The 21,265-nt window shown below is 32.2% G+C and overlaps 1 protein-coding gene and 1 long non-coding RNA gene across 2 annotated transcripts; both read right to left on the bottom strand.

Moving 5' to 3' along the window:
- Positions 1–1,294: 1,294 nt before the first annotated feature.
- Positions 1,295–12,298, bottom strand: LOC145327539 (uncharacterized). Its single transcript, XM_080171084.1, has 9 exons — positions 12,287–12,298; positions 11,752–11,815; positions 8,385–8,435; positions 8,005–8,054; positions 6,911–6,946; positions 4,755–4,806; positions 3,288–3,322; positions 2,376–2,443; positions 1,295–1,524 (listed from the first exon to the last, which is right to left on the bottom strand). Exons 1-9 carry the CDS (start codon positions 12,296–12,298, stop codon positions 1,437–1,439), a joined length of 456 nt encoding a protein of 151 aa, XP_080027210.1. The 3' UTR covers positions 1,295–1,436.
- A 4-nt stretch (positions 12,299–12,302) lies between these two features.
- Positions 12,303–14,591, bottom strand: LOC145327638 (uncharacterized). Its single transcript, XR_013882198.1, has 3 exons — positions 14,471–14,591; positions 13,718–13,796; positions 12,303–12,356 (listed from the first exon to the last, which is right to left on the bottom strand). It is a non-coding gene; the product is annotated as an uncharacterized LOC145327638 (long non-coding RNA).
- Positions 14,592–21,265: the final 6,674 nt, after the last annotated feature.

Here is a 21,265-nt window from a genome sequence, read left to right as displayed (position 1 = left end):
CTTATGGCCTATAATATAACAAACTCCAAAAAATGCTTGTTCTTGATATATTCATCCTTATTTGTACTTAAAAAAACTAATATTATTATAATAAAATAATCTAAATCTGTACTTGAACTTATTTTTAACTAAATATTAACATTGTTGACTTATTTTTATGTTAAAATATTAAATATGAAAGCACAATAAATAAATAAAAATCTATGAAAACTTTGTACTTTAAGAAAAGTATATTATAAATTTTATTTTGTGTCCTATAATAATTCATTTATTTGTTAAAAAGTCTGTGAGGTTTTTCATTGAATATTTATAAAGTCTTTGGTTAGTTATAATAGGCTAGCAATAGCTTATCTAAGCAGCCTATGGAAGCTAATATGTTTGTTACTAAACATTACAAGTAAAATAATATAACGTGTAAAATATTAAAGTTTATTTCTTTTGTAGTTTTCTTTCCTTCTTCTCAATTTGAGCTCTAGAAAAAAATGAGTAAGTTGAAGGGTTAATACATATGATGGAAAGCTTTATTGTGGATTCATGCGATATAGTTATATACGATTTAAAAAGCGTAGCAACTCTATAATCGTTATCAGAACGTCCGTACGTCCATTTCAAACATGTTTATTTTTACATTTTGGACAACAAAGGTTTCCTTTATATAATTATCTCATTGATCTGATTTTTGAATACTGATTCCTAGGACAACTAAGTAAAATTTTAAAAGCAAAACTCTCTATAATCAAGTCCTAAAAATGTAAGTATCCGTATTAAGTATACTGTTTTAAAGCAGTTTTGCAACAAAAGTATGTTAAATTGTAATGAGTTTACCTGTGAAATTTAGCATGATTGAGGCAAGTTTTTTGCATTAACTTCTTTTGTGCTTCTTTGTCCTTGTTTTCAGTCACATATAATGTCATTTTACAATTTTAGAGGCTTATTTTAAAGAGGTTCACTCTTTTACTTTTCTTTCTTTATAAGTACTTGCGGCTACCCCCCTAGATGCCTCTAGTGGCACTTCAATTCAATCATCTAATTTGAGAAATAATTTCTATGTTGCGTTCAAGTCTGTACGCAAAAAAAAATTTCGATTTTTTTGTGATTTCTCTTAGGAGGGTGGTGGTACCCTCCCCCAAAATAGTTATAGACCTTCCTGGGACCTGTGAGAAGCTACCCTGTTAAGGAGAACCCGATCGGTTTTGCGGTAAGCGAGATCCTTCGGTACAAACATACAAAGACAAACAACATGGAAGTGGAACTCATTTATTTGTCAGTTTGTTCTCCCTGTAGGAGGGAAGGGATGGGGTAAAGGTGGTGGATAAAGGATAATTGTTATTTAGGCCCGCTGCGAGTTTCACTTTATTAGAAAAATGAAAATATGGCACAACATTCAAGTAATAATATATCCATTTTTAGATATGTCACTATTAATTTTGTAATGGCTATATTATACTTTTGTTGGATGAAATGAAATTATATCCCTTATCTGACATATCTTTCTTAGCTCTTTGTGTTACTACTATATCATATCTACAAAAAAAAGATTTAATAAGGATGACAACATCCATAAAAGCGAACACTGAAACGGTAGGACAAACGGACATTAACACTTGTATAGTGTCTGAACTGAATAATGAGAATATAAAAGAGTCGAAGCAAAATTGTAGGTAAATTTTTTGAAAAACTGCTTGATACAGGACATACTTACATTTGGGACTTGATTATAGAGTTGCTTCGCTTATAATATTTTCTTTGTTGTCCCAGGAATCAATATACCAAAAATCAGATCAAACGGATAATTAGATCACATAAAAATTTTTTGTTAAAAAAGCCGAAAAATCAACATGTTTAAAATGGACGTACGGACATTCTGGTAATGAGTATAGAGTTGCTTTCTAAATCGTACCTAACTAATACAGGAATCATCATGCAAAGTTTGAAATCGATAGGACAATTCTAACATGTCTAAATTAACGAATAAAAGCTATCTATCTCGGACGGACGGACGGACCTACCCTAATTATAGAAAAGCTTCGCTTTTAAAAATTAAGAGAATCATTTTAAGTTTACTTTACTATGATTTTAATTGCTTTCAAATTAAGAACCTAGTAAAAGTGTCTGACTCTGATTATGACGTAAAAAAAATTAGCCAATGAGAGGCCAGTATACACTGTAATTGACCAATGGTAAAATTTATAGTGGCCTCTTATTGGCTATTTTTTTTACGTCATAATCAGAGCCCGACACTATTACTAGGTTCCAATATTAGAAATGCTCTGGTTAATGTTGTTGCAATACAAAAAAATATTAAGGTTTATTACCATTTTAATACCTGCTGTGATTAAAGACAAAAAGATTAAATAACTATTTAGAACTAAAACCTTTTTCTCTTCAATGATTTCCAAATAGAAAATTGTTCATACAGCTCTGATCTTGTGTCGTTTAATGGCTGAAATTAATCAAACTTTATTTGTGATGCTAATTTTAGAATTTAGTTGGTAAGTTGTCTAAAGGTTTTAATTTATGGATCCAAAGTCATACTTTGATGAGAAATGAATTAGCCAAACGGCATTTAAAGGAACTCACTAGCACTCGTATATGTATAAATATTTTTTGTATCTGGTGCAGTCCAACGTAAAATATTCCTGGAATCGATTATCTTCCAAAATCTATAAACTTTAAAATCAGCTAGCTCCCGAACGGCTGAATGTACAATGTACATGTCAGGGGCGTCCAAGCTTTTTATTTTGGGGGGGGGTAAAAAATTTTAGGGGGGGGGTAATTCGTGTTTGGGGGGGGGGGGGGGTAAAATGGCGCGCGAAGCTCGCCGCAAATTTTTTTACCCCCCCCAAAATTTTTACCCCGGGGGTAAAATTTGCTTGGAGGGGGGGGGGGGTAATTACCCCTCCTGAAATCTGTTAGCAGGGGTAAATTTAGTTCACCCCCCCCAAAATTTACCCCCGGGGTAAAATTTTTGGGGGGTTTTTTGATTTTTTATTTTGGGGGGGGTATTTACCCCCCCAAAATTGTTTGGGGGGGTAAATACCCCCTCCTAAATGGTTGGGGGTGCCTACGGCACCCCAAGGGTAGGGGTAAATTTTGAATGGGGGGGGGGGGTAAAATGAAAAAAATTTTGGGGGTGCCTACGGCTAAAATAAAATGTTTGTTAAGCCGATTGGCCGTTAGCAGCCTTCAAAGTCCATAGATTTTTGGAGTTAATCGATCCCAGAATCTTTTTACTTGAACTACAGCTGAATCTACTTTTTTAATAAATTTAAATCTTAACAGTTTACCTTTTCTTCTTCGTTTCTCCATCTTTTATACTGGCCTTAAAAATAATTATATCAATCCTTATAATAATGTATCCTCTCATAGTTCATGGGAGGGTTTTTAACTATTTTGGAAAGGGTATTATTTATTATAAGTAAAATAAAAAATGGGCGGAGGGCCGAAATTTAAGCTCCGCCACTTCAAGTACTCCCAGAGGCCTCTTGGGTTGTAACCATAAGTCCTTTTGTACATTGTAGTAAGTTTTATCTACAGCTTAATATTTGATAATTACTGAACTAATTCTCCATTTTACTTCTGTGGTGGTTTTAAACTAATTTTGTGTATATTTCCAAGGTGGTGTTAGGCTATTTTTTGCCCAATCTACCCTTTCGAATATTTTTAACGTTATAATATTTAGTAATAATAAGTATATTTGTAATTTGTGGACGTATTATAGAAATTCAAAATAGTTTTTTTTATCGCATCATATTATAGACAGCTTTCCGCTGGTTAAAATGATAAAAAAAACTGGTATTAATATTGTGATTTTTATTTTAGCATTAATTCCCCCAAATTAAATGCCTATTTCTTTGTTTTTAAAAGTTTTATGATCTAACCTATTTTTTTGTACCACATTTATTGTCATAAAAGTCATGTTTATTTTTAATTTGTTATGAAATAATATAGAAATAGAATACCACTTATTTATAATAAAAGAACTAAAATAAGAATTCTACCATAAAATGTATTTATAAACTATTATACGTATTGATAACAATACCAATATAAAGAAATAAATTTATGATCTAATTTCTAATTTTGAATTTATTATTGGCATACAATTTTTGATATTTGATAAAACTTTAAATATCTCACGTATTTTAGAAGTAAAAGTTTATTTAAAACCAATTAATACTATGTTTGATAATAGTTATTTCTCGTATTATAAACAGCTTTCCCCGGATATAGAATGTTATTTAGCCCGTGCCTACGGCACCTCGGGGCTAAAAAAACTGGTTTTAATCTTATGATTGTACATTTTTATATTCGTAAAAAAACTAGATATAATACGATGCTAGACATAGTTTTTTCATATGTATGAGAACCGGTTCTAATCCACCGGATATTAATCGGTTTCAAATGAATATTAGAAAAACAAACACATTTCTAAAATTAAAATACAATTTTATATTCTCTTACATTAAGCAAACTAACTTTCCTGAAATTCTTACCTAACCAATATAAAACAGTTCTAGCCCAGTACAACCAGCCCTATGATTGCACGACCTTTGTCTTAAAATCTTAGTCGTGCTTGGTTGTGCCTGTTCTGGGCCAAGTCATTTTCACTACTTTAACTATAAATGTCGTGCATCTGATCAATATGAAATATTTTAACGTCTTCAGTATGACGCTGCGTTGGGCGAAGATTCGAACCTGACAACGAGAGGATGCGCTGCGTGTGATGCCACAGTCGTGGATCAACTACTTACCTAGGTCATACTGAAGAAAAAACTCGACAAACGAGTCTGGTGGTTCTCCTATCTAAAATTTAACAAGGGTGACAACATCCATAAGTAGCGAAGCTCAAAAATTATGAATGGATATCGGAAAAATTTACTATAAAGCAGTGTCATGCAATAAAAATTAATTTTGATAAAATAGGGAAATCAGGAAACCTAAAAAATCACGCAACCTTTAAAATCACTAAAATCACAAAATCTAGGAATCGATCTAGCACCGCAATTAATAGACAAATCTTAATGAAACTTGATATTAATATGTAGAATATGAGCATATTCAATCCCTAACAATTTCAGCCACAAATCCTGAATAGGAATCGAAAAAAACATGATTAAATCTAAAAATCTAGGAATCGATCTAGCACCCCAATTAATAGAAAAATCGTAATGAAACTTGATAAAAATATGTACAATGGAAATTTAAGCAATCCCTGGAAATTACTAACAAGGGTGATTACGTTCATTAACAGCGCAGCTGTGTGAAATTATAGCCAAAATACGAGAAAAAACAGATGGTTAAAATGTAAATATCTTACTAAATTTAAAAAAAATTAGAATTTTCATAAAAGCTTTTAATACGGCTTTGTTTTTTGAGAATTGCAAAATAAGAATCTTGAAATTAAGGCAATTTTAACACTTAGAGTAAGTCATGTTCATGGATATTTGATATAAAAGGATATATTGACAGTGGAAAATGTGTCATCAATTTAGCTTGCTAATATGGACCTCATTTGTTGGTCAGTCCATTCATTCAGTACGAGGGGAGAGGATTAGGTAAAGAGAGTGGATGCTTTGTATCGCTATTTTAGCCAGCTGCGAGCATCACTTTATCACAATACATGAAAATCTGCTGCAACATCCAACTTATAATATATCGATTGTCATACTACTTCATAATGTCATTTTAACATTTATTTGTGCCTCTATGAGTTCTGCCCATATGGTTTTAGAATCCCATCTTTTAGAATTGATACCAAAATGAAACTTACAAAATTCTAAATGTTTTAAAATGAGAAATATCTATAATAGAATTTCAAAAGGTCTTTGTAAAGAAATTGAAATTATTTCTTAATTGGAATCGGATCCGTAAATTATGAAAAGTTGATGGTTATAAATTTGTATTAATTAAAAGAACTTTTACAGTTAGGGAGTTGAATCCATTTTTATAGAAGCAGAAATATAATCTATGATTATGGTTTGGACCCTCTAAAACTGTAATCTATCCTTCCACTTTCCCCTCTCTTGGTGAAGATTTCTTCAACGCCGATACGATTTTTGAAATATAAGATTCCACTTTTGTCTCTCTTGTTGAAGATATCTTCACCAAGAGAGGCAAAAGTGGAATCTTAAATTTCAAAAATCGTATCGGCGTTGAAGATATCTTCACCAAGAGAGGGGAAAGTGGAAAGGTAGATTACAGTTTTAGAGGGTCCAAACCATAATCATAGATTATAATTCTGCTTCTATAAAAATGGATTCAACTCCCTAACTGTTTTACGTCAGATCATTGTACGTAAAGTCAAAGGGTATATTGTATATATGATTAAGGTAAAAGAATAGAGGGGGCATGAGCTATATGTAGCTCTAGCAACAGGGCGGTGACCCTGTCCAGATTTTATAGTGGGTTTTTTAAAATCAGCTAATAGCGTCGGAAATATAAACAAACTGAGTCTCTACAAAAGAACAGAAAGCAGTTTGCTAGCAGACGAAAAGGGTCTCAACCACTTGGGCAAGATATTTGTCTGGTTGATACGTTTATACTTATACATTTTTAGTAGCTGTTTAAAACCAGTCTGACCGCTAAGAATGTTTTATACTTAATCATGCTCTATATTGATGGGAATTTTGACAAGAAATTTCAGCCTTCTATCTTTTATATGAGCTATAGGTGCCGAGAAAATCAGTTGTGAAATTTAAAAAGCTGCTTAAAAGCAGTCCGACTGCTACGGATGTTTTAATCTTATTATTGCTCCATTTTGGTGGGAATGTTACCAAGAAATTTCAGCCTTCTATCTTTTACATTAGCCGAGAAAATCACGTTTCCCCATTTTAGTCTCTAACAGACGGGCGGACGGACGGACATTTAGAATTCTAGATTAGATTCGCTACTAAACAGGAAATCTTACGTCAGCTAAATAGTCGAGCTCCTGCCATTCAGGGTTCTAAAACAAGTACATGTATGTAGCTATCTACCGCATCGTATTATAGACAGTTTTCCATGAATATTAAAATTAAAAATTTTAAAATTAAAACTAGTTTTGTTAAACCCGAGGGCCAAGGCCCGGGCTAATAAAACTTGTATTTATTTTTTTATTTCAATATTCGTAGAAAATTTCTGTAATACGATGCTTCTCACGATTTTTCAGTATGTCTGAGAACCGGTTAGTATCCAGCGGATATTAATTGGTTTAAAGACATGCTGGAAAATAAGTTAACACTTAACAAATCTATAGATTAATAACTATCTTTCCTAAGTCTAGCTAAATTTTAAATGATCGGGGAAGAAGAGCACACTGGACCTAAAAGTATATAGGTGCCCCAAGTTATATTAACACATTATTTCATTCTTTAGCTTAAAAACGTTGGGAATTTAATTCTTATTGAAGCTTGAATGGGTTTACAAACTTTTCCACCTATAATTTTGTTCATTAATTGTCCTTTATCTTAGGTCCCTAAAAAATATTTATTTTTTATATCGATCTATTTACTATCCACTATGTCTTCTGAATCCTTCGACCGTGGCTGGACACCTAGCGCATCCGCTCGTCGTCGGGAAGATGCTAGGTTCGAATCTCGGTCCGACACTGCGTCATAACTAAAGACGTTAAAAATGATTCCTACTGCTGCTATGTCAGGTGCGCGACATAAATAGTTGGAGTAGGCGGAATGCCTTGGCCCCAAAACAGGCGCAACTCACTCCCATGCACAGTTAGGACATCTCAGACAATTGTCGTGCAATCAAAGGGTTGGTTGTTTGATGGGCAAATGGACGCTTTACACCGCAATCATTGGGCTTAGGGCTGACAACCCTATCCCATATCAATAAAAAAAGCCACATTGTTACAGAAACACTTACAAATTTTCAGCGGCCTATGCTCCCCCTGTGGAGTGAAAACGGCTTGCTACTGTGTGTGTTTATGTCTTCTGAATCTATTTCAAGGGTGTAGATATAGGTTTTAGGAATTCCAATTGGGCATCCTTGCAATTTATTCATTTATACCTCGTCTTCAAGAAATCTAATAGGATCTGATGTCTCTAACTGTTTCTTTTCTAAATCATAAAAAAATTAAACCTGTAATTATCAGCTCAGCTACTATAAAACTAAAGTTCATCCGCAAAAAAGGATAATTTCTTATGTTAATTACGTTTTCCAGTTTTTTTTTAAAGACAATTTTCCACGAATATAAAAATAAAAATCATATGATTAATACCAGTTTTGTTAGCTCAAAGGGCCCGAAGGCATGGGTTAAGAAAACTGGTTTTAATTCTATAATTTTTTATTTTAATAACCGTGAAAATCTGTCTGTAATACTATGCAATAGATAACTATTTATATATCATATCTATAACGATAAAAAAAATATATTTTAGTCAGTTTACCTGATTTTCTTATTTCAATCAAAGAATCAGTAACATCAGATTCTAAACAACCTAGGCAAAATATCAAAATAAAAATGAGAAAAAAATAACCTTTGAATTGGTAATAGTCCCTTTCGTGGCAACGCTCCTTAAGGTGCGATTCTTCGTTTTTTTCACAGTTGCTTTTCTCTTATTTCTAGCCCCTGCGGGGGGCTCTAACCTTGCGGGGCCAATTACCTAACCCTGTGGGGCAATCACCTAACCCAATATAACCTAACCTGACCTAAAATAACCTATGAAAAGTCATTTTAAAAATACGACGAATCGCCCCTTAAGGGGCGTTGCCACGAAATGGACTGTTCCCTTTAAATTTATTAATATAAAATAAAATCATGTCTCAGAATAAGATTTACCAATTTGAAATTTGAATTTAGTCAAAATTGAAAATAGGAATATTCTTATATAAAAGTAACAGGATCTGTGTTTGTCTGTACCGAAGGATCAATCTAATTCTAAATCAATATGGCTCTCCTTCCTTTATAGAGAAGCTACTCTCCAGAAAAGATTTGTAGATATTTTGGGGAGGGTATGTACAACCTACCAAAAAAATAGTGATAAATTCACTGAGTTAAAAAGTCTTTGATACTCCTTAGTTATTTATTGAAATATATTTCGGTGGACATTGCACCCTCTTCAGTCTAAATGACATAAATCATATTAATCTAATTTACATATTAAAAGATAGGTAAAAATAAAGAAATTTGTAGAACTATAAAGGCAGAAAATGTTGCTAAAATAAGAAAAAATAATATGATCAACCTTGAGTTTAGTTGGATGTTAAAAGTAAACTGAAAAGGATTTTTTAGCAAGAGACAATAAAAAGTACTTTAATATACATAAATTTTAATATTTAACATTTTTATATGAAAAAAACTATTTTCTTTTTTTATGAAATTATCATTCAAAATTAAAGTTTACTTTTATTGATAAAGTATTTAGAATTAGGTTATGTTGCATAGATAAAAATACAACCACATCTTCCTAACCAGAAACTTTTATTTTTTACAGTGGAGGGTCGACTCACCCCCTGTTACCTAAATTGCCCTTTGCCTATAAAGCAAAGTAGGGTAAAGAGAGAAAGAGAGAATGATATAAAGTTATAGAGTATCATTTCTTTATAAACTGTACTAGCAGCTACGCCCCCTATATGCCTCTAGGGGCACTTGAGGGGTGGGGAGGGTTGAATTCGATAATCCATTTTTTATTTTAGATTTAAAACTATAAAGAAAAAAATGGTGTTACCCTCCCCCAATAGTTATAAACCTCCCCAGGACTTATGAAAAGCTACCTGTAAAGTAGAACCATATCAGTTCGGCGGGATCCATCGGTACAGACAGCCAGAGATCGTGTTACTTTATTATAAGTACTAGCAGCTTCGCCCATAGCCTCTAGGTGCTTTACCCCAAAAGGTAATTCAAAAAAAATTTAAAAATTTAAAAAACAAAAAACAAAAATTTGAGGTGCCCTTACTATTCCCTGAAGAGTATAATCCGATCAGTTCAGCGGTTACCGAGATCTTAACCCTTAATGGTCGGTAGGGGTGGGGGGGGGGCGTTGAACGCCCCCCCATCCGGTTTTTTCTATCTCATTTTCTGTGTGTGAAAGATAAAGAGCCCAAACTGCGTGAATTTTTAAGTTTGGGTATGACACATAATTGAGAGTTGGAATCTCCATCCTGGCGGGCACAGGATGCCAGCAAACCTGGCAGGGTCATCCAGGTAAAGAGCAAAAATATTTTTTTGACTTAAACAAAGTATTTTATCTTGCCAAAATACTAAAATATCCTCTAGTCAGTTCAGTCGCGTCTCTCTTTTGGACTGTGGAGTCCAGAGAATACGGCCACCCTGCTCCTCCATGAATTCCTTTTTGTGGCAAGTGCTTCAGCTTCTCCCCATGTTAATTTCAAATTAAAGAGGTCCTTTTCAGTGCTCCGCCTCCAGGTCATTTTTGGTTGTCCCCGTTTACGTTTACCAGTGGTGGGGTTCCATTTTAAGCACTTTTTTGGAAACCTATTTTGTTCCATTCTGAGCACATGTCCTAGCCATCTTAGTCTTTTAAATTTCACTTCTGCTTCAATACTATTGCACTTGGTCTTAGCATACAGCTCAATGTTTGATATTTTGTTTGGCCAGAATATTTTGCAAATTCTTCTTAGGCAGCTATTGTGAAATGCATTAAGTTGATTTGTTTCAGTTTTCACAGTTCTCCAGCATTCAGCTCCATAAAGAAGAACTGATTTTACATTACTGTTGTAAAGTCTGATTTTTGTTTTCAGAGCAAGTTTCTTTGAATTCCAAACGTTGTGTAGACTGTTGAAAGCAACCCTAGCCTTATCAATCCTGGTTTTAATATCAGCTTTTGAGCCATTTTCACTGCTGATAACACTCCCCAAATAGGTGAATTTGTTGCTTTGTTTCAATTGTTCACCATTTATTGTTATAGTTTGATCAGGGTTTGTAGGTATATTCATAATTTCAGTCTTCTTGACATTAACAAAGAGCCCGACTTGTCCTGCGTATTTGACTAGTCTATCTGTCTTAGCTTGTAGATGTTTAATTGTTTCTGAAATCAGTGCCAGATCATCAGCAAAGTCCAGATCTTCTAGGTGTCCTAGTATGCCCAGCTGGAGACCACGTTTTTTGTCATATATCCTCTAGTAGTACATCCTTATATGAAATACAGGTGTTCAAGTCAATTTCAGGTTCCAGGTATGATCCTGCAGGTCCTGATCCTCCAGGTCTCCAGAAATCTTTAAAAGGCTCCTGTGGCCTCAATTTTTGACTTAGAGACTTCAAATTTTAAACTTAAGCTTTTCTTACATGTCTACATAACGTATTAAAATTTCATAAAGATCCACCGCCGTTTTCCCGCCGACCGCCGACTGCGGCGGCTGGCAGCTGCCAAGTACAGCTGTGGCCGCTGAAATTTATATTTTGACATTTCAAATATAAAATTTACATAAAGATAAATATTTTCTGCAAAAAAATTGTTCTTCTAGCTTCAAAAACAAGAAAATTACAGCCGTTTGAAATTTTTAAGTAAAAAAGGACCTAAAAACAAAGGTTGTTAAATAAAAGAGTGAAGGAAGCGAAAATTGACTTTGACTTATTTAAGGTCGGAAATTCATCATAACACAGGGGACTTGTACAAAAAAATTTAGCCCTCTAGCTCTAATAGGAACTGATATAATATGGGGGGCGCCCCCCCCCCCCCGAATGATCAAGGTGCGGCAAGGGGCCCGACTGTTAAGGGTTAAGGGACAGACGGACGGACTGACAGACGTACGGACAGACAGACAGACATCGTTTTACTTTTTATTATAGATTACCTGGGAGCAAGATTTGTTCGCTGTTTTCTCTAATTACTGAAAAATTTCCATTTCTTGTCTTCTCCTTTAAAAATAATTTTACAATCAAAAACCGTTTTATATTCTTATATAAAAGTAACAGGATGTTTTGTCGATCTGTGTGTCCGGACTAATTGGTTAATTATTTCAGTGCTGCTTTGTTCTAGGTCTAGGGAAGGTTTATAACTATCTTGAAGGAGGGTACTTTCACCCTTCCAAGAGAAATCTCCCTTGAAAAAAATACCCCTCCAAATTTAATTAATTTCGATTTTAAAACTAAAATTTAAATAGGAGGTTCAATGTACATTCCACCCTTCTTTCCCTAGAGACCATATCAATTACACTATGTAGTGGGAAAAAACTCAAGCTATATATTTCAAATTAAAAATGATCAAGCAACCTAGGGTTAAAAATTCAAAATCATCTAGATATTTGATAGGTTTATAGGTGATAAAATTACAATAAAACACATGAAATAAATCTTCTCATAGTGGCAATTACAAAAAAAAATACTTACATTTATATACATAACAGTTTGGTGTTGTTTAAACTTTGTTATCAGTCTTCCTTCTTTTATCATTAGCTTTCTAAATATAAACATTTATTCATAATATTAAAAGTGAAGCTTTTCTTTAATTAGGGACGGCCCATCCGTCCGTCCGTAACGGATAGCTTTTTAGGTTAATTTAGGCATGTTAGAATTGTCCTATCGATTTCAGACTTTGCATAATGATTCCTGTATCAGTTAGGTACTCTATAATCGTTACCAGAATGGCCGTACGTCCATTTTAAACATGTTGATTTTTAACTGTTGTAACAACATTTTTTGATGTGATATAATCACTCGATTGATCTGAGTTTTGGAGTACTGATTCCTATTACAATAAGGTAGAATATTATAAGCGAAGCTTCTCTATAATCAAGCCCTAAGATGTCAATATGTCCTTAAACAGTATTCTTTATTTAAGCAGTTATGCAAAAAAAGTTTAATTTGCGTATAATTTTGTCGAAATTTTTATATTTTTATTTGTATATTCAGATATGACACTCTATAAGAGTTAATGTTCGTTTGTCATTCCGTTTCAGAGCTTCGCTTTTATGGATGTTGTCATCCTTGTTATTTTTATACTATAAGTTAAACAACGAAATGGAAAAGAGTAAATATCTCAGTGCCTCTTTAGAGTATTGACCCACCAATGCAACTGCATTAGATTTGTCAGCTAGCCCTTTAAATGAAAACAAGATTTTAAACGCCCAAAATGCTAGAAGTATTGTTTCCCCTCAATGAATAAACCATACTTCAAAATTATTGAAATAAAAATATGTTTTTTTTTAGCATTGCGTATCTATAATACAAAGTAGAACGGTGTCTGTCTGTTTATTTGTTTGTAACAAAGAATCTCGGTAACCGCTGAATCAATCAGGTTCTCCTTAACAGGTTAGCTTCTCAAAGGTCCCGGGAAGGTTTTTAACTGTTTTGGAGGAGGTTACCACCACACTCCCCAGAGAAATCGACATTTTTTGCAATTAACTAAAAACATAACTAACACCATCTATCGGCTAGACAACTACCTGCCTCAAGTGGTGGAGACACTTTTAGTTTCCTAGCAAATTGCTTTCTGTTCTACCGTAGGAACTTGGCTGTATTTATATTGTCGACGCTATTACCTGATTTCAAGGACCCAATACAAAATCGGGACAGGTTCCCAGCCCCATGGGTAGACTTACACATAGCTAAAGTCTTATAATAACAATTTCTTATTCGTTGGCTGAACAACCTTGGAGACTTTTATTGAATTTTAATTGGTTGGTTCATTTGTTGAGTGTCCAAACGTTTCAACTACTAATTGTAATCTACAGAAGGGGTAAATTACCGGCCATTGTCTTATCTCTTTAGATCCCTGACTATTTATCTGAAATAAACTAATAGTATAATAATAATTCTTACCTGCCCTTAAAACCAAAATAAAAGTTTTGAATTTCCTCAAAATCACTTCTCACGTTGATTATGTATAACAACACTCCAACTGAAACATATATTAACAAGGATGACAACATACATAAAAGCGAAGCTCTGAAATGGTATGACAGACGAACATTAACTCTTGTAGAGTGTCAGAACTGAATATACAAAATATAAATTTATAAATTATACGTAAAATGGTAGTAAAACTTCTTAAATACAGAATGCTGTATAAGGACAAAGCTATCCGTTACGGACGGACCGACCCTAATTATAGAAAAGCTACGCTTTTAACAAGGCTGAAAACATCCATAATAAGATACTAATAATTAAGATTGAGCCAATTATGTTTAGGGAAAAAAGTAACTCTTGTAGTAATAAATGTTTAAATCCTTAAAAGTAACGAAGGATCTCGCTAACCACTGAAACGATATGGTTCTTTTTTACTGGATAGCTTCCCTCTAGGAAACCGTAACTTAAGATTTTATACTACAAATCAAACAATAAGATAAACAAAAATAAACTTTTGAATTAATTTCTTTCTACTTTATGCCAACTGAACTATAGAAAAGCGTTTGATTGAAAATGTTAAACAAACTGGTATCAATCATATTATTTCTTTTAATATTCATGGAAAATTGTCTGGAATACGATGCTATACACGATTTTTCAGTACGACTGAGAACCAGTTCTATTCCTGCGGATATTAATCAGTCATACTAGACAAAAACTACTTACCAAAACTAGATAAAGAAACAGCAACCAAAATAATCCATAATTTTTCTTTATTTGTATCTGACCTAAAGTATACAAAAATATTGAAATATTCAAAATTTGCAAATTAGGTGTAGGTAGCATCTCTTTAGATATGAATAAAAAGTGGTTTATGGCAGTTTATAAATCATTGAGAAATCACAGGATATATATACATATATATATCTCCCTCTCTCTCTATCTTATTTTCTTCTATTTCTTTATTTAATACGTCAATTTTTCTTTCTTGTTTCAATATTAAACGTCAACGTGTCCATTCTTTTAAAAATGGTCAATTTGTATTTCTTGATTAATTAGATTTTTGAAAAATTTTCCACTAATACATCATTATATTCTGATTCAATAAAAGTACATTTATTAGTGGCAATGCTACTCTATAAGTAACTCCTGTCTGTCTATATTTTTGTAAGATAATCGTCTTTGCATCCCTCTTTTTGATTTATTTTTGAATTATTATTTGCAAATACACAAAAAAATAACATTGATTGATTGTTATCCACCCCTTCTCCACCCCTGATAAAATTAAGAGGGGTGGTTACACCTCTATACACCCCTCTGCACCCCCTTTACAAGGGTACACATCCCCCTAATACAGCCAAGTTGGATGTAAGGTAAAAAAAACACCTCTATAAATTTAATAGGGGTTGTTAAAAAATTGCGTGGGATTTACCTATTCATGAGCACTTTCTTGACTTTTGAGTGGACACCTAGGGAGGTGTATCCACCCCCCTGACAATAAAAAATACTCCCCTCTTAATGTTTGTAATACACCGTCATAAAGCGCACTCCCAAACTCCCCCCTCCTCCCTCCCTCGAATTTAGTTTAAGGGGAGTGTAGGTAATCGTAATTTGGTTGTCAAAACTTTCACGTGCGCTTCGCACAACCCCTAGATAATTTCTCTCCACGCCACTGATTGATATGTTTTAATTTTTGTTCCGCCTATTTCTGAGAAAGACTTGAGACTAATGGATGTATTGTAACTAGTTTTATAAAATATACAATGAAATAAATAAAAAGAAGGTAATGTCATCGTTTTTATTATACATTTGAACACAAAAGGTGTACTTTTGAATCAAAGAATTCTAAAATTCAATATTGGAAACTTTTTGTATTCAAAATTGTACACGCTCATAACACTTTTTGGAAGCAGCTTATAGTGTCTCCGAAAAAGTTGAAAAATGCTCCAACGTTTGGCTTAACTATGCCGATTGATGGCAAGCTGATTCGCTATGCACATTGAGTAGATAATGTTATAATAAACAACAGTACATACTGCTAGCTGTAGGATTTACGGACAAAGACAAATATAGGGTAACATTTATCTTTTTCCTTACATTTCCATGGTTATAAGTCACTGTAATGAAAAGTAAAAAAGTACTATAGAGTATTTTACTAGTAGTAATCATAATGTATATCAAATCACTAGATTTAGAAACATGGTTATCAACTTATTTTGAGACTTACTACACATTCATTAAAGAAAATTATTTGGTATAGTTCACTGTAAAATATACCTGGAATCAATTTGATTTAAATGCAGCTAGCTGCCAAACGGCTTAACTTTCAATTTATGCCCGCACATCGTAATACGTGGCATGATAGGCCAAATAGATAAACTGTAATAGTCAAGATCCATGCAAGATTGATGCACGGGGAAAGCTTGTCTGAAGAAAACGCGCATAAAATTAAGTATTATTCTTTCATTTAAGTACCCTTTGAGATAACTGTGAACTATTGAGTAATAGCTATTTCAGATTTTTTAAGGCCTTTTTTGTCTTCTGTCATATATAAAATTGTAAATAGATTGGTTGTAAGATTGTTCAAATATAAATACTTTTTAAGTACATACTCACAATTTTGAACTAGATTATAGTGATGCTTTGCTAATTGTCAAAAAAAGTTTCAAAAAACAATATGTTTGTTTTTAATGGGCGTATGTACTTTCTGGTAACGATTATAGAGTTCCTAAATCATACCTAACTGTCATAGGAATCATCATTCAAATGTTGAAATTAATGGGACAGATCTAGCACGCCTAAAATAAGAGATATCTGATTAGGACCGACCCCCAATTATAGAAAAGCTTCGCTTTTAAAAAGCCACGCCGATTTACCTGTTAAAAATATTAGTATTGGCAACTCTGTTTGAACTACTAATCATCATATTGCAGGTATTTCAGTCAAAGTTTTTTTTTGCTTGTTTATTATATATTATACTTTATTATTTAGTATTAATTCAGAGAGGAAGGAAAATGTAAATTATACGGGTCCCCAAAATTATAAAAACCTTAATTCCTTGGCTAATACACTTTGGGACTTTTATTAAACTTGTTTGTGTTAAACAAACCTTAAGTGATTTAAGCTTTCGGATATGGTCCCTTTCGTGACAACGCCTCTTAAGGGGCGTTTCGTCGGTCGTAATTTTACAGTAGATTTTCTCCTATTTCTAGCACCTGCGGGGCCAATTACCTAACCCTGCGGGACAATCACCTAACCTATCATAACCTAACCTAATATAAAATATCAAAGCTACTGTGAAAATATGACAAAACGCACTTTCAGAGGCGTTGTCACGAAAGGGACCCAAGCTTTCAATTATTAACGTACATAAAGGGTAATTTTGTTTATCATAGTTCAGGGGTTTATCTATCTTGTAATTTTATTTTGTGGTAGTTTGACTTTGCTAAAACATTAGACAATTTTATTTAAGTTTATTTACTTTCGCATTTTATACATTTATTAAATTAATTTTGTAATTATAAGACTAATATATTGTATTTTTTTGTTTACATCGAACTTTTATTCGTAATTTTTCAGTTTTTGGCCGGCAATTTGTCCAACAAATTAACAATGTGGTTATTTATAAATTTCCGATTGCAGTAATTTTATTTTTCCGTCTGTTAATTTGAAAGACAAATAAATATAGACTACCTTACTACCTATAATAATTAAAAGAGAATTTATTGACAGGGGAAAATTTGTCTTCAATTTAGGTTGCTAGTATGGACATCATTTATTGGTCAGTTGGTTTGGTGGAGGGTATGGTTTAAAGAGGGTGGATGGATCCAGCTGGGAAGTATCACTTTATCGGGGTAAATGAAAATCTGATGCAACATCCTAAAATTAATATATCGATTTCTATAAATAGGTATAATATATCAAACATATATGAAAGTATATTAGAAATTTAAAAAAAAAACTTTCAGACGAAGTCTACATTTTTCAAATCAACACAAGTTTAAAATCAATTAGAAAATTCTGAAAGGCCTATATTATATATCTTACTAGCGGCTACGCCCCTATAAGCATCTAGGGGCACTTAAGGTAGGAGTGGGAAAAGTCGACCTTATCCTATTTTACATTTGAGTTTCAAAAGAGTAAAAAAAATATTGTTGGGGGGGGGGAGGGGGGTGAAGACACCCTCCCCAAAAATAGTTTAAAACCTTCCCAGGACCTATCAGAAGCTTCACTGTAAAGGAGAACAATAATGGTTCAGCGGTTAGCGAGATCCCTCGGGACAGACAAAAAACGCTTACTACTTTATAAAATAGGATAGTCGTACGAATGGACGAACCAACCCATATTATAGAAAATTTAACTTTAAAAATTAACTATCAGAAAATTATTAATCTATAATCTAATATATTATACTTATTTAATACGATACATCAAAATTGTATATAATTTTAAAACTTGCTTGAATAGGGGGATATTTTCTGCGTCACTTATTTGTTGGTTAAAGGACATTTATTTTTAAAACTATAATTTTACCAATGAGAATATTTTTTTCCAGTATGGCTTCGAAACCTATTAATATCCTGTGGCTTAGAACCGGTTCTCAGCCAAACTGAAAGATCAGGTATTGTATCGTATTATAGACAATTGTTCATGAATATCAAAAAGTCATAACACTGGTTTCAATCTTATAATTTTTTATTTTAATAGCTGTCTACAATACGATGCGATAAAAAAACTATCATTTCTTGATTAAAGTCTCGATGAAGTTTATACTTTTGTAAAATGTAAATTTGTATGATGGTTGTCTTAATTAATGTTAAATGAATAAACCCATATGTAATGGCTTCAAATTATTGAAATGAACGAAAATTATATATTTAGTGATTTATGGACAATTTCAAACTTTAGAATTAGATGTTGATTCCTTTAATATTTTATTTTTGTAATATTTATTTCCAGGACAACAAGGTACAATTTATAAGTAAAGAATATCTGTAATGAAGTCCTAAAAATGTAAATATGTCCTCAAACAGAATCATGTAGAAAAAACTACGTGATTGCTGCGCTTTTTTGGAAAATTTTAAAACGTTTTTAGGATATCAGTATAAAAATAATTTTTCCCATTGTTATGAGCATCTTTTATGTAATTTACTTTGACCGTCATCATTATACAAAATATGTGTTTATTTTCTCCAATATTTTAATAACCTTTATTGTCTTTTATGTTTTGTTACATACAAAATAGATTTTTGAAAGGAGAATTGATTAGTGCAATCCATAGGATCCATAGATAAATTAAAGTTATATATAGGGTCGCAATGCCTTTAATATAGAATATATCAATTTAAGGTACCACTAAGTGATTTAAGACTTTTTTAAAAAGAAAATCAAAATTTCTTAGATTTCTAATTTGGGGTGAATCTTATAGTTAATAGAAAATAATTAAATATTACATAGAACACTTTATCCTCAATTCTAACTTTATACATCCATTGTATTTTGTTAAAATTGTCGCAAAAAGTGTCCACTCTCTAAAGTCATCTTTCTTTAAATAATGAACAAGTAAAAAATCATCCAAAATGGCATAAGGCTGCATAAATTTTAAAGTATTGATCGATGTGGTGCCTTGACCCAAAAACAGGTGCAGATTACTGTCATGCATGCTCACTTTCACACAAATTCAATTACACAGCTAACAAAGGCAGAAAATTACTCAAAAGAAAATTATGTATTCATTTCTATATATGTAAATATATTTATTATATTTTTATCACATTTAATGTGAGAATGTTGCTATTATCATATTCAAAATAAATGCTGTAATAAGCTTTAAAATATTTAAACACTAGTCTCTCATTGAACACAAAATGACGTCCAATAAGAAAAAGGAATAAAAATATTGGAAAGAAAATTATTTTATTTCAAAATTATTTCTTGGCATTTTGGAATAAAAAATATAGAGGAAAGAAAATTATTTATTTCAAATTTATTTCTGGTCTTGAAATAATATTCATTATTTAATTTTAATTCGAGTGTCAACCAATAAGAAATAGGCATGCTGTTTTAAAAGTTTGGAAAAAAAATTATTATTTTTTGTCAATTCCTTTTTTCAGAGTATAAAATGAGAATAAATTTTCCAACATCATTATTGATTTCTAATTTAACATTTCATACAGTGGGTAATATTTATTTCAACATTTTTTTTCATTCAAAATCAAGTGTCACAAAAATAATATTTAACATAAAAAAGAAATTTTTAAAATAATTTTGTTTAATTTTTTAGCCGGTGACTTTGTCACCTTGGGGCTAAAAAAACTAGTTTTAATCTCATAATTGTACATTCTATATCCGCGGAAAGCCGTTTATAATACGATGCTAGAAATAACTATTCCTATATGATATGTTAAATTTAAATACAGGAATAATTATGTACTGTGGAATTGAAGAAATAAATGATGTACATTAGAGTGGCTTGATTTTCAATGATTTTCTAATTTTAAATGTGCTACATACACTTTCTGTCTAAACATCATATAAGAGACCAAAAAATGAAAAGAAAATATTTTGAATAATGGGGAGGCTCGCTGATGCATGTAAACTTTTAGAAAGACACTTGTGGGGAGAATTTTTTTTTTTTCTGGGGGGGGGGGGGGGGGCAATTATTTTTCTTTCAAAGTATAGCTTTATGCACCTTCCCAATTTTGTCTTGAAGAGTAGAATAAGAATAAAAAATCTGTTTTTAAAACTATTGATCCTAGCAAGAAAAATCCATAAATAAATTTAACCAAGAGATTTTACATTTAATTTAAGATTTTTCATGCTTGGATGAATATTTTTCAAAACCAATTTGATATTCTTATATTAATCAACAAGACAAATTCAAAAAGATGCATAAAGCAATACTTTGAAAGAAAAAAAGTTGCACCTCCAGAATAAACTTCTAAAATTTTTAATGCATGGAAACACCTTCCCCCCATTTCCCCTCAAGGACAAAATTAATTTTTTATATTTAGGTTTCTTATATGACATTTAAACTGTAGATGTTAATTACAAATTCAATGTCCAAAATTGATCCACTCTACTGTACATTGTTATAATTTATTTGATGTGGGTATAAACATTAGACATAGATGGTCAATCTGACCCCATTTTTTTCTTAAAAAGAAACCTTTGTTCACTTTTTGTTGTATATGAAATACAGCCCTATAGGCAACATTATTTGCAACTAAATTTTGCAATGATATAATTTTTAGAAAGATAACTTTATTATAAGAAATTAAATTATTTATAACTAACTTATTATATGTTGTGTCATACGCTTCACATTATATGATGGAAGAAATATTTTCTTCAAATATTTCATCCAAGGAAAGCTTTAACCTAAGATATTCAACAATTTATAGCTGATACATAATGTAAACAAAATTCCCTTGTGCTGTCTCTAGGTATCTCTATTGTATAAGGGAACGTACAAAAGAGGAGGAGAGAGAGAAGGAAATAGACAGAAAAGAGAGGGAGGGG

This window comes from Acartia tonsa, chromosome 9, assembly GCF_053477335.1.
Source record: "Acartia tonsa isolate MP-2025a chromosome 9, ASM5347733v1, whole genome shotgun sequence".
Taxonomy (NCBI): Eukaryota; Metazoa; Arthropoda; class Copepoda; order Calanoida; family Acartiidae; genus Acartia; species Acartia tonsa.
Note: the sequence above shows the minus strand (reverse complement) of the source record. Positions and strands in the feature narration are given on the sequence as shown.